The sequence below is a fragment of the Lepidochelys kempii genome, chromosome 22 (assembly GCF_965140285.1).
Source record: "Lepidochelys kempii isolate rLepKem1 chromosome 22, rLepKem1.hap1, whole genome shotgun sequence".
In the NCBI taxonomy this organism is placed as follows: domain Eukaryota; kingdom Metazoa; phylum Chordata; order Testudines; family Cheloniidae; genus Lepidochelys; species Lepidochelys kempii.
In genome coordinates this window covers 7754677-7772031 of record NC_136401.1, presented here as the reverse complement: position 1 = coordinate 7772031, position 17355 = coordinate 7754677, and the positions used below count along the sequence as shown (strand labels likewise).

Sequence of the window (17355 nt, the reverse complement as noted above, 5' to 3'; positions counted from 1 at the left end):
AGTTGGGGGCTGAAGGTGATGGCTAGTGGCGTTCTGTTATTTTCTTTGTTGGGCCTGTCCTGTAGTAGGTAACTTCTGGGTACTCTTCTGGCTCTGTCAATTTGTTTCTTCACTTCAGCAGGTAGGTATTGTAGTTGTAAGAATGCTTGATAGAGATCCTGTAGGTGTTTGTCTGAGGGGTTGGAGCAAATGCGGTTGTATCTCAGGGAAAGATGGTCCTGAAGCAAAACTTCTGATCAGAATGCCCCTGAACTTTACAGGTGTTCCTGACCTGAATCTGGCTCTGATGTCTGCAAGTGGCCCCTCTCCGTACAAGGTACCCAGATGCCACAGTAAGAGCCACGAAAGAAACTAAACAGATTATGTCCCAAATCAAAATCCCAGACCCAAGAACCCACGAGTGTTGGGCTATTTGAAATCTGTGTCCACATCTGAATTTGGCAGCTTGAGCCTGCCTATCTATCTATCAATTGCCATACATCCCTTCTATCTCTATCTCGCTGCGTTCATATAATCTCTCACTCTTCTGAGCTCTTCGGAAAATCTGGCCCACTGTTATTTTAGACAGAAAATTGGCATCTCATATTTTTAATTGGATCCAAATCGGGATTATAATACAATCCTCTCGTTACCTTGGGCTCTCCTGCCTTCCCACCTGTTGTCTTATCCTTAGATTGTAAACTCCTTGGGGCAGAGACTGTGGGCTAGATCCACAATAGGGACTTCGGCTCAGCACTGCAATGCCTAACATTTAGGTGCCCTGCTGCCCAGCAGAATCCACAGCCGCAAGTTAGTTACCCAGGCTCCCTAGATAATGCCAGGGCAGAGTTAGGCACCCGAGAAAGGGATTCACTGAAGGCAGCATGCTGAGCCAGGAGCTGCCTAGGCTACTGGAACAGAAAATGCCGTGGAAGGGGTGGGGCCTAAGCCCTGCCATTCAAACGTAGTGAGCTCACCCAAGTCCGAGCTGGTGGGAGGTACCTCCCTTTGCTTGGGGTTCTGAGCTGCGAACCCTCTCCCGGAGAGAGGCACATACCCCCGGCCAGCCCTGTCTCACAACAAGCCAAGGAAGAGGTGGCTAGTGGTTAGTGCATTCACCTGCTACATGAGTGGCATGTGGTCAAATCCCTTCTCTGCCTGATTCAAAACAAGCACGTGAACCCAAATCCCCTAATGCAGCACCCTAACCCCCAGGCTAGCAGCTACCACGTTGAAGCTGTCCCCTTTGTACGCACTGGGGCAGAGAGCGCAGTCCGGGCACTCGCTGGGGAGATAGGAGTACAAGTCCCTGCTCCAAATCCAGCAGAGCAGAGGGTTGAGGCTGAATCTGGCTGAGTGCTCTCATCACTGGGCAGGGCTGAGTGCTCTCACCGCTGAGCAGGGGTTCTGTGAATGACAATGGAGCCTGAATTCTAGGGAATCTTGCGGGGGCCTAAGCATGAGCTTGGCAGCTTTGTGCACCAGCAGACATTCAGGGAACGTTACGGATGGAAGTTTAGGCATCAGCTGAGGAGGTGTTTTGAGGCTCTGACTTACGGACTTAGGTGCCCAAAGTGGCAGCTAGATGCATGAATCCCTTTGTGGATCTAGCCCTGTCTCTTTGTTGTGTGTTTGGACTGCACCTCGCACAGTGGGGTTGGGGCTTCTAGGAGCTATACTACTATTCATAAACACCTAACTCTTATCTAGCACTTTTCACATAGATCTCAAAGCGCTTTACAAAGGAGGTCAGGTTCATTTTCTCCATTTTACAGATGGGGATAGGCTCAGGGAGGGGAAGTGACTTGCCAGGGGAAGTGACTTGTCAAAGATCACCCAGCAATCCAATGGCCAAGTCAGGTCTCCTGACTCCCAGTCCAGGTGCCCTGTCTATGAGACCTTTGAGGAACAGCGATGGAGCCCTGCTTTGCACCTTGCCATTCCAGCTCGCCTTTCCTCCCCTCCCTCCCATTCCATGTCACTATCCTGTGACCATGGCCTGGTCAGCATTTCACTGAGTTTGGAGGCCAGCGTGGAATCCTCCAGAAGCTGGAGTCTCAGACCAAAGACAGGTAGGATTCAGAGCCTCTGCTAACAGAAGGGAGGATTATGCAGATTAGCGGCATTCTGCAGAGACAAAAAGGGTGCCAGGAATCAGCAGCAACCAGACCCAGCCAAACGCCTCTTGAGCTTTCTGACCACCCTTAATGGCTGTGCCACCATCACAACAGACTCTCCTAGTTCTTCCTCCCCCAGCTCTTTTCGGGTTGCCTTTGCCTGCACCCACCATTAAAGAAATAGGGGCTCAATGGGTTGCGACCCTTCTGTATCAAAAACAAGCTAGGAAGACAGTACAGTGACATGGAAAGACTCTAGTCATGGGGCCAAATTCAGGGCTCATTGGGCAGCCTAGGGTACGTCTCTGAACCAGTCCATGCCTCGGTTTCCCCATCTGTAAAATGGAAAGCCCGCCTACCTACCAGCAGTGTTATGAAGCATAATGTCTATTTATAAGCATGGTGGCCCTGAACCAGGAAACTGTCGCTCTTCAGGAGAGAAATTAACCATGTGTTTCATTTTAAACATGTGCTAAAGTGCCCCTGTAGCCCTTCCAAGCTCCAGTTCAGCCAGTTCACACATGGTAAAACCAACACTGCCTCGTCTACACTAGAGAGCTGGAACGGGCTAACTGACATCTTCACCACACCTTTCAGCCTAGTCAGGACAGACTCTGAGAGGTGCTACAGATGGACAAGTGCTCTTTGGGACAGGGACTGACTTTTTGCTCCGTGTTCGTACAGCGCCTAGCGCAGTGGGGTCTGGTCCATGACTGAGGCTTCTAGGCACTACCTTGACCACAGGGAATAAATAATGATACTATTCTGTGCCTGGAAGGGCAGGGGCTGAGGGTATTAAAGGCCAGGAACGGGGGCATTGTCCTAGCTGCTCAGCACAAACCCGTTCCTCACAGGGAGGAAGCACATGCAATAAATCCTCTCTCTCTGAAAAACAATTCACAGCTCAGACAACAATTTGTGCTTCGGCTGCTGCCAGCCCCTGATAGAGCGTATCTGCTGCCTTCTGATGGGGCAGTCTGATCAGGGAACGGGCCATTGCAGTAATAAGGATAAATGAGCGATCGGCTGGAAGGCGAGACACGGTGCAAACCAATCTGCAGCAGGGGCGACCAGCTGGCGACCTTGACAGGCATCCCCGTCTATCTAGATCCCTTCTTCTCTTCGTTATATTGAGGGCGCCAGATAGTAACGTTAACACAAGGTTCTGTGACTGCCCCCGTGGCACGAGCAGGCATCTGGAGCTCCCTTCCACCTTGATGGCGTAGGAGCAGGAGACAGAATCTCCTTGTGGAGCAGCAGGGCAGCTATTGATTCATCAGCTAGTCCAAGCTGGCTGAGCCCCTGGAGCGAACATCTGCCATTTGTTGCAGTGCGGCAGAACTGGGGGCCTGTATTACCTGAGCTCAGCGTGGGCAACGACAGACCACAGCACCTACAATGAGGGTTCCCTCTCATTACCCTGGACTCTCTGGGTCAGAGACCCAAGGAACCCCATCAGCCTAGTGTGGATGGATCGACAACAGAGAGCTAGTTAATGGAAGAGGCTGCTGTATTATAACTTGATAGCTCACTTTGTAACCTCTCTGCCTTTTCATCCCAGGGCCTGAGTTCAAGGTGAGGCAGTGTGCTCTGAGAGACTGAGGGCTCCTGCCTCATGCCGAGAAAGAGGGACGATCAGCGAGTTATCTCAAGTGCTTATACACAAAGGCAAGAAGCCTGGGAAACAAGCAGGGAGAACTGGAAGTCCTGGCACGGTCAAGGAATTATGGTGTGGTCTATCTACCTGCCTTACTGCATCAAAATGAACCTTGCATTGCCGGTGCTTATTGCTGGGCATACCAGTGACCAATGCAACCCACTGGAACGGGACCCGCTATCTGCTCATCGTCTAGAACTTCTGCTGAACGGAAGGAGTTAAAATGAAACCTCCCCCACCAAGAGATTTTAGTGCTGCAAAGACCTCAAAGGAAAGGCGGATATTGACTCGGGTGCCCCGGGGAAGTTCGGACCTTCCTTTGATTCCTTAAAGGCTCCAGAGTCAGCAACCTGCCTTCTCTTTTGTGTGACCCTCTGGGGCTGCACAAATCAATTGGCACTGCGAGGCTAAAAATAACCGCAACCGATAGCACCGCCATTTATATCCATAGCAACCCTGTTTAAAGCCTTTTACTGCCTGTGGGCTGTCTGACACTTAGCACTGAATCCCAAGCCAGGAGATTGGCAGCCTTCATGAGCAGTCACCTCCTGTTGGAGACTCAAACTCCAGTCCCAGATGCAAACAGGCTTCAACTTTACACTATTATTTCACGAAATGATCTTTAGTCGTATGCTGTTAGCATGATGCTAAGCCTCTGATTCCGAACTCCTGAGGCAATAATCAGACCCAAAGCTGCTGGCGTTTGTGCCATTTAAAATCCATTATCCATGGGGAAAATGACCCTTTTATTATTATTATTTATTATTTTATTATCATTTAAGCCATTTTTCTCAACTTAGGCTTTTTTCTTTCTTTGATGTCACCCAGCCTTGCAGTGTTCCCAGAACTTGGAACTAGCATTTAACTGCTGACATGTATGGGCAGGCTAAGTCCTGTAGCGAAAGCCCAGCCTGAAAAGCTGAGCTGTTCTTGGTTCTGCTGGCTGACCTTGGGTGTTTCATGAGCAACGAGTGATACAGGCAGGCAAGCGGAGCTGCAGGGAAGCAATCATGCCAGGAGGCCAGCGTGACAATGTGCAAAGCAGCCTAGCCCTTGCATTTCGGAAGTCACACCCAGCTACGTCCCTCGGAGTTGAGCTTCTTTCTCCGGTTCCAATCATCGCACTATGCTGGGCAAGTCACTTACAGCCATGTTTGCAAAAGTGGCCTCTGAGTTGCGTGTCTCCATTGTCCAGATCCAAACCGGAGATGCCTAGGACCTGATTTTCAGGGGTGCTGCGTTTGCTTTGTCTCCGATGTGTGCGGAGGGGAGCCTCAGGAGCCGTTTGCATAGCTAGGGCAGGAGACATTTTGAAAAGCACCTAAAACATTTTTTCACTCCCACTGAAAATCTCTCCCTCCTTCTTTCGGAGGCTAAAATGACCTTCCCCTCCCGCCTTTTTAAACTTGGATTTGTTTTGTATAAATGCACATGCGTGGATGGGAGCCCAGGTGAAAGATGCTGGCTGGATAAGCCTGTAACCTCTGGCTGAGTCACTGAAGTCCTCAAATAATGGTTTAACGACTTACAGAGAATCCACCGTTTACACTAGTTTAAACCTGCAAGTGAGCCATACCCCATACTGCAGAGAAAAGTGAACACCACCACCCCACCCCACCCCAGGTTTCTGCCAAGCTGACCCGGAGGGAAATTCCTTCCCAAGCCCAAATATGGCGATCAGTTAGATGACTACAGGTTGGTAATCTCAGCAAAGAGGTCAAGAACTGGGTTCCTGAGCTCCCCACTAGATGGGTCTCTGGGAAGGGGAGTGCGGAAGCAAAGCTGTACCAGTTATAAGTCAAACCAGAAAGCCTCAGTCTTTAGGGCTCTCTGTCCAGCACCTAGAAGTGGGTGTCTGGGGTTTTCTGTCTTCTATTACACTTGTGGCCCCATCCCTGCTCTTTCCATTGCTCCCACACAGGTGACTCTTGGTTTCTTTTGGGGCCCTCTCCTCTTCTGAGAGGGCAGCCATTGTCATTCCTGTAGGAAAGCCCTTCTGGGGACCCGCACACCTTTTGCCAGAGGTCCAGTAGGCTCATCCCTCCTTTCATTGGGGTCAAACTAGTGGCCTTCTTCTCCAGCACTAAATTCACACAAACACACGCACACTCATACATGGCCAATTTAAAAATGAACGTTGCACAGGAAGGCAGTCAAGCAGAGTGCGGACCTGTGTAGGGAATCCAGGGTTCTCTGCCCTACTTCTGCTTCACCCTCAGGTCCTAATTCTCCTCAGGGTGCCAAAAGGTAGCATACAGAAAGTAGAACACACTCAGGATAACAGAGTTTTTTAACTGGGAGGGTTAAAAAATAAAACCAACATGTATCAGTTTGCCCACACACAGGAAGGGAAAGGAGAGAGAGAGATGGGGGCATGAAGCATAAGTGAATGTTGGCTGAGCTGGGTGAACTCTCTGATAAAACCAACACAGATGATCACAATGAGTTCAATCCATCCTGGTTTCACCTTCGACAGGAAGAGAAGCCTTAGGAGAGGGACTTGCTCTGGTGATATTTTCCTGCCCAGCTTCCAGGCCTCACAGTTTGAATAATGATCCCAAATAGGGCTATTTCTCAATGCTCATGAAGCTGCTTGAGCCATTGGAGTTCACCCACTCCTAACTGAAAACGTGCGGTCGGTCAGGAGTGTGATTTTTTTTCCCCAACCCAACCAAAATAGTTATGTTGGCAAAAGCCCTGACTTAGGTGCTATTGTACTTGGGGGAAAGTGCTTTTTGCTGGTATATTTTGTTCATGGGACTGGTTTCTCTATGATTGGTCCGTGGACCAGCGCCGGTCCCGGAGATCTCCCCGAGACAGTTTAGGAAGGCAGCAAGCTGGTTCCAGGTATCAAAAAGCTAGAGAAACACTATAATCTGTACAAGCAAAACAACATTATAGAGTTCCCAACAGAAACTCCAAAGAGATGTACCGCCAAACCCTTTCTACTGTAGCCAAAGCCTCCGTTAGAGATGGCTACTCCGTTTGGATAAAGCTGTGTTCTGTTTAGGAGCGACAAACCCCTCTCATCATTGGGTCCCTCACACTCATAGTTTCTGAATAAGCGAAGGAATGCTTCCTTATATTCTAATCACATCAAGCTTATTTATTAACGTGCCTTTCTAGGGCTCCCAGCACTGTAGGGTGTGAGCACCTAACAGACATTGAGGAATTTATCCTCACAGCCCCCTACGCCGGATCATCTTTGTCCCCCTTTTACTGATAGGGAAACTGAAGCACAGAGAGATTTAAGGTCAAGGTTCTTCAAAATTGACCAATGATGTTCAGGTGCCCAACTCCAGACAGATTTCAGGGGCCTGAATCCCAGAGGCTGCATGTTCGTCACTGCCTGAAAATCAAGTCGTGCATCCAAAAATGGAGGTATCCCAAATGACTAGTCATTATTTTTGAAAATCTTGGCCTAAACCTGTGGCAGAGGCGCAGGCCAGTGCTGTGAAAAGACTATCCTTTGCCTGCTTTTAAGGAGCCAGTATGTATCTGTGAAAGCATATGTGCGAGAGTGGGTGTGAATGTGTAGGGAGGCGCAACGGCATAGGTATATAGGTGAATGCAAAGGACTGCTTAAGTAAGAGCAGAGCAGGGAGACTAATTTGGAACCAGACCTGGGCAGAAGATGTCAGTGAAAATTACTTCTCTGGAAAGTGTTGCAAAATAATGTTTTCCATTTTCTCTTATGAGTCATTCCGTGACTTTCACCTCTGCTTGGGAATTAGCCATCAACAAATCTTGACTTTCTCCAGTGTATTCTGTATTCAGAATTATTCATCAAATAATTTCTGTGACTAATTCTTAGGCTGGGGCTTGTTTGCATGCATTTTCTCCTGAGTCTTGAATAGGTGAGCTGTTTTGACTGGACAATGTCGTCACATCATGTATTCCTGTTCTCTGGTTGAGAATTCAATAGAGGGGTAAATTTCACTCTTCAGTTTTACAGGTTCTATAGAATTTATTAAGAATTTTTTATTAAATTCTGCAGGACTTTTCCATACGAGACGTGTTCATGTTTGCAAATTCAAAATGTGCTTGTTGCAAATATTCTACAGTATTTGCTTAAAAGTCTCCTTTTAAACAACCATTCCTTCCTTAGAATGTGTGAGGAAAGGGAATCCTAAAATGGTGCTAAGTCAGCCAAAGCGCAATCTTCTGAAAATCCAAATGCACATATCGACTTTTCTTTACAGACTGCAACTAGCTCTGTTCAAAAGTATGTTGTGGGAGTGAGGATTTCTGTGTGGTGAGTGTGTGAGAGAGGCAGATAGAGAATAAGTATGTGTGTGTATGTGCAAATATATATGTTTGAGTGAGAGTGGAGGTGTGTTTTCTGCATGCATTACGCCTGTGTGTGTGTGTATGTGTGCACAAATCTATCTGTGAATTTGTGTGTATGAATATGTGTATATATATATATATGCATGCATATGTGTTTATTCATGAAGAAAGTGTGAATGTGCATGAATATTTGTGTTCGTGTGTGTCTACGCATGAAAAGTTGTGTGTGTGCGTGCGTGTGTGTGTGTTTATGGGTTGGGGGGAGGAGAAGTCTTCCAACGTAATCCACAGATGTGAATTCAAAACAAGGCTCAGCAGCCCGGTTGGTCATTAGGAGCAAAGTGTGACTCACCGCTCTTGCCTCTGCCAGTCCATTTTGCCTTGCTGTGCTTGGCAGAGAGGCCCCGCCATGCCATAGGCGTTCAGAGCACGTTCCGGCTCAGCTGAGCAAGACGCGAGCGTGCAGAATGTTTAATTCAGGGACAACCTGCATCCTGCCAACTGCAGCCCCCGTCAGAGGAGCTAATTGCCTTCACCCTGATGCACAGACCGTGCCTGGATCCTGGCTTGTTGCTGTTTCCCCGTCTGCCAGCAGCCGCAGCAGCAGCTCACAGAAATGTAAATGTATTTTAATTAAGGGGCTAATAAACAGTAATTATGATGCCAGCACTTTTTCTGTTCCCCTGGAATCATTCTCCCTCGATCCCCGTTCATTTCCAGGTCCTCACTGGAAGACCGAGGGGCCTGACCTCTCCCACCTTGAAGGTTAAATGCTCCAAAGGCAAACCATGCACCATCAAAGAGTGAGCCCCTTTCTTTCTAAGCCGCACCACAGAAAGTTAATTATGCAGTGGCAGCTCCAGAGCATAGCTGGTAGCCATTCCCTCATTTGCATTCGCTTCCCCCACACTGGCAGGGGAGTGCTGTGAGAGTGGCAGGAAGCCTAACCTTCCCCTCCTCTCCAGGCCACCCAGCAGACCAAGCGCTGCTGGATTCCCGTGTTCTTGGCCTGCCAGAGAGCAGCAGTTCTTACATGGCACAGACACAGGGAGCAGTGGAGCAGGAGAGGGTGAAGTTCTAACCATTCCGTGCTTGGAGAGCCAGAGAGCACGCCGCTCTGACACACCCCACCGGGATGATACTGAGCCCACCTGCCCTGCAACCGTTTTGTAGCTCAGCTCCATCCCCACCTCCCACACCCTTCCAGAGGTGGCTGCACACATGAAGGGCCCTGATCCACCCCCGAAGCAGGCAGCAAATGAAAAACAAGCCACCGAGTAAGCAGCCTGGCCCCCCGCGTCCCCACGGAATGGCTCGCTTGCCCCACAAGCCCTGTATATTTTTAATGTAAAGAATTAAATAAAATGTTTTGCAGTCCCGAGGTTGAAATCTCCCTCGTTCTGATCAAAGGCACAAAAACAACCCGCTTCCTGTGAAAAGATGTCAGTGCTGATGTTTGCCCCTTGAGCTCCCTTTGCCGCTGACTCTGAGCTCCATCGAACAAATGGGCCGAGAAGAACCTGGCTGTATCCAACAAGTTCTGTCGCACGCAAGAGACAATACGCTATATATATGTGTGCTAGAAAAATGTGCTCTGGAGAGCAATTCTGCACTGGCTGGGGATGGACTAGATGACCTCAGCTCTGTTTGTATAATAATCATGTGGCGCCATTAAATAATACTCTGTGCTTCTGTAACCCCTTCTGCTGGAGGATCTCAAAACACAGTGCCAACAATTCTTATTGTATTACCATGCCCATTTTCCATATGGGCAAATGAGGCACGGAAGGGAAGTGATTTAGAGTCAGAATCAGAACCCAGATCCCCACACCCAGACCTGTGCTTTAGTTACAAGATCTTCCATCTATCTCCAAGTGGCTAAAATCAAATTGAAGCCACTACTTGCAGATGGTAGCATGCGGCTCGGTGGAAACAGGGGATCTGGGACCTCACTTTGTGGCTGAGGGCTGGGTCAGAATGGGTCAGTTTTATTTCCAACCTGATGAGTTTATAAGCCCTTTTAAGAACCCTGGAAATCATAGTGACTGAGTGCAGTGATAACAGCCGTCTATGGTACATACATGGCCCCTGTTACTGTAGTATATGAGTATGAGGATCTCCACAAAATTACTGTGTTTATCCTCAACACTGCTGAGAGGCAGGGCAGTGCTATTCCCCATTGCACAGATGGGGAACTGAGGCACAGAGGCAAAGTGATTTGCCCCAGGTCACACAGGAAGTCTGTACCAGTACACAGTTGATCCCTGGTCTCCCAAGGCTTAGACTAGGGACAGGCCTACACTTAAAGCTTTAGGTTGGCATAGTGATGGTGCTCAGGGGTGTGAAAAATCCACACCCTCTGGCACATAGCTATGCCAGCCTAGCCCCAGGTGCAGAAGCATTGTTCCGTCAATGAGAAGCTGGGAACGGGTGACAGGGGACGGATCACTTGATGATTCCCTGTTCTGGTCATTCCCTCTGGGGCACCTGGCATTGGCCACCATCGGAAGACAGGATCCTGGGCTAGATGGATCTTTGGTCTGACCCAGTATGGCCGTTCTTATGTCCTTATGACCTAGCAACCAGCGCTTAAGGCAGGTGGTTTTCCTTCCCCAGTTAAAAAACTTGGCTGTAGGCTCTGGGGTTAAGCCGGCAGACCTACTACATCGTAGTGATGCTACTATAATCCCTCATGGGATTTTCAAAGACACCTAAGCAGGGTACAAGCCTAACTCCCATTGACCATTCTAACCGTGGGAGTTAGGCACGTAACCTGTTTAGACATTTTGAAAGCTCCACTAGGCGCCTCGCTGCATTTTTAGGCACCTAAGGCCCTTTGTAAATCTGGCCCTCTGTTCCCAAGTGACACAGGAGGCACGTCCCGGGGACGGGTTCTGCTCCTAGGCTGCCTGCATGGCACATTCGCTCTGTGTGACTGGAACTGATGCGCCCAGGCTCGCGAAGGAGGCATGGAGAGCCGCGTGCAGGCAGTCGCCGAGCCTGGGGTGGATCGTACGGTCTGCGGGACACAGACACCCCTGGCCATTGGCGCTCGCAGCCCTTGCCAGCTTTCTTTGCATCTGGCTCGTTCAGTCTCCACCCCACAAGCCAACGGGGAGGAATTAGTGTAAATCGTCCCCTAATGAAGGCAGGCGATGAGGAATGGGAATAGCTGCTCAAGCAAGGCTGCCACTGCACTCCCTGCACGACCCCATCACAGGGCCTTATTACCGAGAGCGAGAAATAACGAGGGCTGCGAACAGCCTGTGGGGCTTTCGCCTCTAGGGCGAGCAAGAGACAGGGTGCCTCTTGCATTGTGCAAGAGCTCTCTCTGCTGGCCGCCCACAGGGCGCCTGAGATGGGAGAGAATTCGGAACGGAACGGGAAGGACAGCTTAGCACCGTGCGGGAACTGCCTTAGAGAGGGAAAGTGAGGGTCTCTTACAGTTTGTGTCAATGATGCCACTGTGGGCTTGGAGAGAGCTGGGGAGCGCTGTGTCCACCGTGCAGATCCCCAGGATTTGTGTCACACCGCTCAGCAGAAGCAGCACAGCCCTGATGTGTATCCCTACAAGCCCCACTGAAAGGAAACAGTCTGGCCTGAAAGCAGAGCTTTTGGTCCCCATACAGGATCTTTGGTCTGCACTGTGTCCGTGATGCAGATCTCTGCTGCCCTGAAGGTTTGATCTGAGATCTCTCTCTCTCTCTGGAGAAGAGTGCATCTGTAACATAGCATCTCTGATAGCCGTCCTCCCCCCGCAAAAAAAAAACCTTCCCTGGGGGGGATACTGTGCTGGTTGCTCTTCATTAGCGTCACACAATATTTCCTGCTGTGGAGTCCCCCTGCATGTGGAAGAAGGTAGGGGGAAGTCAGCCAGGTTTCACCCCTTCTTCTCTCTTTCAGGCCCTCCCATAATTTCGAGCACTCAGACGCAGCACGCCCTGCATGGGGAAAAGGGACAGATCAAGTGTTTCATCCGCAGCACCCCTCCGCCAGACAGAATCGTGAGTAGGCCCGTCCCTATCCCCATACTGAATGAGCTTGTACAGCGGGAGAGAGACTGCTGCCCCTCCTGTCGTAGCACCTGGCCAGCCCTGTGCTAGATAATGAGGTTCGGTTTGTGGATCCACACTCTAATCCTGTGTGAATTCATTAAAGGAGAAATCCTGGTGGCATTTAATCACCTTGGTAATAAGCAAAGCACTTCGGAGCCCCAGGCAGTGGTTCTGCACTTTTGACTGGCTGGGAAATTCACAAGGTTTTGCAAAGCCAGAAATGAAGCATGTTCTGTAACCAGGGGATGAAAAAGCCCTTGGCTGCTTATGGAAAAAGGTTCTGGTGGAGCCCTGCATCCCATACACTGGGAAACTGGGCTGCTCCTTCTTTGAGTATACTGTACCCAGGTTCAAGACCTGAGGAAGAGCTCCGTGTAGCTCCAGAGCTTGTCTCTCTCCCCAACAGGAGCTGATCCAATAAAAGAGATTCCCTCCCCCAGCTTAAAAAGAACAGGAGGACTTGTGGCACCTTAGAGACTAACAAATTTATTAGAGCATAAGCTTTCGTGGGCTACAGCCCACTTTGTCTCTCTAATACTAAACCCAGTGTTGTGAAAGGAAAACACCTTCCTCCAGCCTTTAAATCACAGCACCTGGGCACGGAACAGCCCAGTCTCCCTCACATGTACACGCCTTCAAACATGGAATAACTCGCACACCTGCACCCAAGCATGGAACAACCTAGCTGCATGCTTTCAGGCTGTTCCCCAGAGCTGGTCAAAGGCGAGCAGCACAGTCGGAACCTCAAATGGCTGTTCGGTTCAACCACATCCTTGCAGTTTTCTGTGCAGGGCATTTGTGGCCGTGGGTGGTTGTTGGGATGAAGGCTGTGCTTCACATAAACACCCACGGTCACATGTGCTCAAAGGAATTGATGCATGAATATAGAATCATAGAATATCAGGGTTGGAAGGGACCTCTGGAGGCCATCTAGTCCAACCCCCTGCCCAGAGCAGGACCAATCCCAACTAAATCATCCCAGCCAGGGCTTTACCAAGCCTGACCTTAAACATCCGGAGGCAGAGACCAGGAATGAGAGCCAAGGGTCGGAGCCGGAGTCAGGGACCAGGAATCAGAGCCAAGGGTCAGAGCCGGAGGTAGGGACTAGGAATCAGAGCAGAGGCGGGAACAAGCAGGGGAGCAGGACTGGGCAGGCCAGGAGGAGCAAGGCTGGGAGCAAGGCAGGATCAGGGCTGGAGCAAGGCTAGGAAAAGGGCAAGCACAGAAGAGGTTGCAGATGCGGGCATGTCCACTGAGCAGCCAGTGATCAGTGGTTGCTGTTGGGTTTAAGAGCAGGCTGTCTGACTTCCTCAGACAATCAGGTGGTCCAGCTGCTGCGCTCATAGGCTGGAGACCGGGCCAGCGCTGCTGCCAGACCTCATTCCTGAAACCCCCCAGCGGCTGGCATTTGCTCACATAAACTGGTTGGCAGAAATCAGGATGGCATCACATACGATTTGTGACCAAACAGTGTAAACTAGCCAGAGAAGGGAGGCTGGTGCAGTGGTGAGACAGCTAGAGTCACAAAGGGACTTTGCCCAGCTCCAGGATGGGGCTCATGGCTGAGAAGGCCAAGTGGAGACAGGTGCTTGCTTCCAGCCTCTCATTCAGGCACCTAAGGCCCAGACCAGGGAGTTAGGCACCTAAATGTCATTGTGAATCTGGACCGTAAGCCCCACCCTTTTCCTCTGCATTTCACTCCTGGTTGGCTCCGGCAGCTCCCCGCTCAGCGTGCTGGCTTCTGAGAATCCTTTTCTTAGACACCTAACTTGCCCCCCGACACACACACCCCTCACAATGCATGGGGAGCCTGGCCATCTGACTCAGAGCTGAGAGTTCCACTGGGCAGCAGGGTATCTAAATCCCTTTGTGAATCTAGCCTTTAGTCTCTCTGGGGCTCAGTTCCCCATCCACACAATGGGGATAATCATACAGCCCTGCTGCACAGGGGCGCTGTGGATGCTCCGATGCTGTAGTTCTGGGGGTCATCGAAGCACCGAGTGTAGCAAACTGTTACTTGCAGTGAACAGTTTGACCAGGTCTTTGATCGCATTCACACCCACCCCAGCACAGAATGCCTCCACAGCTCCTAAAGCACCAGCATGAAGCTGCCACTGCAGCAATTGTAAAGATCTAGGCTGTGGGGCTCCATATTCGTCCCCGCTCGTTGAGCCCAGACAGAGAGACACAGGTTACAAGTCAGGAATATTTGCTAATATTCAGGGCCAGTGCTACAAACTGCACCTGGGATCAGAAAATCCAGCTCCCAGGGATCCTTCTGTCCCGGCCCAGGAAAGAGTCTGAAGGCTGGAGTGAGCTGGCAGCTGGGTTGATGATGCATGGAGCAGAATAGAATCCTGCCATGTCCCCCACATTGAACATGAATGCATTTTTACAGCATTTTAATCATTCCAGTCTCAAGCCAAGCTGTCTGTTCAGTTTCCCCAGTATAGCAAACACAGGGCCTATTGTAATCCTCTACACCACTTACCCTTAGAACTGGACAAGAAGTGCCCGATCTGGGTATCTTGCTGATTGGCTTCTGAATTTGTGCTTCAGTTTGCACCTAGAAACAACTGCATTTGAAATTTAGTGGCTGCAGTTTAGCCACTGGCACGTCAATGTCCAGAGTGGAATTTTCCAAAGCACCTAAGTGACTTAGGAGCACAGGTTCCTGTGTCTTTCAGTGGGACTCATGTTCCTAAATCTCATAAATGCTTTTGAAAGTCCGCCCCTAACTGACTCCCCTTGCACATTAGACATCCTCAGGCTACAGTCTGTGCCCACCGTTATCTAGGGGTGCACACCCCAGGCCAAGTTGAGGCTCTTCTAAAAGAATTAGGCCCTAAATGAACAAAACTAACCCCTCTTGTTGATTTGCAGGCCTGGTCCTGGAAGGAGAACGTGCTGGAGTCTGGGACCTCAGGGCGCTATACAGTGGAGACAGTCAGCACAGAGGAAGGCGTCATCTCGACACTGACCATCAGCAACATCGTCCGAGCTGATTTCCAGACCATTTACAACTGTACTGCCTGGAACAGCTTCGGCTCAGACACTGAGATCATCCGGCTGAAAGAACAAGGTGGGAGCCACAGACACGGTGCTTAGAAACCAGCAGCAGCTCCTGGGCGTTGGGAATTAGCAGCTGGCTGTTCCAGAAGACCGGGGAGGTGCTATGATATCCAGGAGACATGTCAAAGGGTAACTGGGATGTTTTTTAGGAAGACACTGGGAAGGCTTGTTGGATGGCCCTAGCTCCCAAAGCTTTATGTCTCTGGGAGATGGGAAACGCTCTGCAGAGCCGATGCCAGCTGCACAGTGTGACGGCTGGGAGGTGTCACTAGCTTTTTGTGTGGCTCACTCGGTCTGAGTAGTCTGTAAACGCCCTTGCCACTCATTGAAGTCAAGGGGTGTTGGCTCAGGGCTGAGCCCTCTCAAGTGAAGCAGACGTGGAAGGGTAAAGGCCATTGGGAGTTAATTGACGTGTGCGCTGCTCAGAAGCCCCTGTTCCACCACACACTTCAGTGCTGTTGCTGAGGACTGGAGGAGGCTACATGCTCCAGTGACCGTCCACGTAAGAGGGCCCAAAGCACAAATCTGTTGCAGTGGCAGAGCCTGCTAACGAAACCTGGTCAGCAATTCTCACTGAGTCCATGCGTTGCAAGCTGACAGCATCTCGTTGCTCTGCGAAGCAGGACACAGACCCAAGTGGGCCAGCTTGGTGTTCGAAGCTTCAAGCAGAGTGCCCATCGGAGATGCAAGTTTTGGGAGGGCTGGACAGATGGAACCCATGGCAGCCAGAGTGGAAGGGAAGGGCAGCTCCTAGAAAGGGTTAAGCAGCTCTCTGAGTAATTCTGGGGCAGTGTGGGGGCTTCCACGCTGGGGGCTCTGCCTTTGTAGAGAATGTTTTGCTCCTGGAGGGACTCCAGTTCTAGTCTATGTTATTAAATGCCCAGGCAGGCAGGTGGATTGTTCTCATTAAGCTCTGATTTATATGGGCAAGGCTGCCATCCAGATTAAATCAGAGCTAAATGAACCCCTCAAAATTGGCCTCGCACTTCTTCCAATGCAAACAGACCGTGTTTTTTCCGATCGTCTGCCAATCAGAGCCTGTGCATGGCAATGAGGTGAGTTCCTAGTGGACAGAACCAACAAACTGGGTCCCAGTGGGCAGCTCTGCAGGGCAATGGGTCTGGGTCCCAGCCCATGCCACTGCATGGGGTGGAGCTGGACACCAGTGGGTGTGGGCAACCATGCAGGACTCTTTAGTTGGGTCCTGCAAGGGCACTGTTGACTCTGCTGGAGATGGAGAAGGGGCCTAGCAGGTGACATGGCAGTGGAGTTAGATCCCTGCCCAGGGGAGTGATTCCCAGTGGTTGAACCTATAGGAAAGCAGAACTGAATCCTAGTGGTTGTCCCTGCTGTACAACGGTGCCGAATCCATGAGGTGGGGTCTCTACACTACTCTGAAGTCATATCCCAGCAATCTGCAGCGTAGTCCCAGATGGTAGCTCCCGGTCCCCACGCAGTGGAACCTCAGACTAGGGTGGTAGAGAATATCTATTTCAGGGGAACGCCCATGCACCATTGCATCCTCCAGCAGCAAAGAGCCTGCCCGCTCAGAGATACTGACGTGTGCACTTGGGCTTGGCAAGGCTGTAGACGCTTGCTTTATTTTCAAACAGGTACGGAAATGAAATCAGGAGCTGGTATGGAAGCAGGTATGGAATCATGAGCTGAAGGTGAATATGTGACTTGCCCCCAGCTGCGTTTTCACACCTTAGCATTCAGCAGCCTCCTTCTAGCTTTACCTTTCCTGAGACAGACAGCGGGAGGGCAGGAAGAGATCTCTCAAAGGCTCTGAGAGACGGCATGCACCAGTGAACAGGAGCCCTGGATTCTAATCCCAGCTCTGCATGTGACCTCTTGGTGCCTCGGTTTCCCCATCTGTTAATACTTAGACCCTTTTGCAAAGTGCTGTGGAGTTTACAGACTAGATGCTCTGTATAAATGCTAAGTATTATTATGGGGAAACACACAGACAAACCAGTGAATTTCAAGAGGGGCAATGAACTTCCAGCCATCTTTCCCCACCTTAGTGGGAGGGAGTTAGCCACTGTCAGCATTAGGTGGGACAGGAATGGACCTGAAACGGGGCAGACAGTTGCAGGATGCATTGCCTTTGTCACAAACTGTTGTTAGCTGTATTTCTCATCTCCCTGAACCACAGCACCCTCCATGAAGCCTGGATTAGGCT

General features: G+C 50.4%; 1 protein-coding gene across 2 annotated transcripts in view; it reads left to right on the top strand.

Annotated features, from left to right (window-relative positions):
- The window catches only part of KIRREL3 (kirre like nephrin family adhesion molecule 3), a 725113-nt gene that overhangs the window by 657652 nt on the left and 50106 nt on the right, over window positions 1–17355 (top strand). Inside the window, exons 11-13 of one of the 2 annotated variants that reach the window (XM_073320926.1) lie at window positions 11947–12047; window positions 14982–15180; window positions 16784–16819. In XM_073320926.1, the coding sequence (XP_073177027.1) occupies window positions 11947–12047; window positions 14982–15180; window positions 16784–16819 (336 nt within the window). The remainder of the gene's footprint in view (window positions 1–11946; window positions 12048–14981; window positions 15181–16783; window positions 16820–17355) is intronic. The other variant, XM_073320928.1, reaches the window with a different exon arrangement.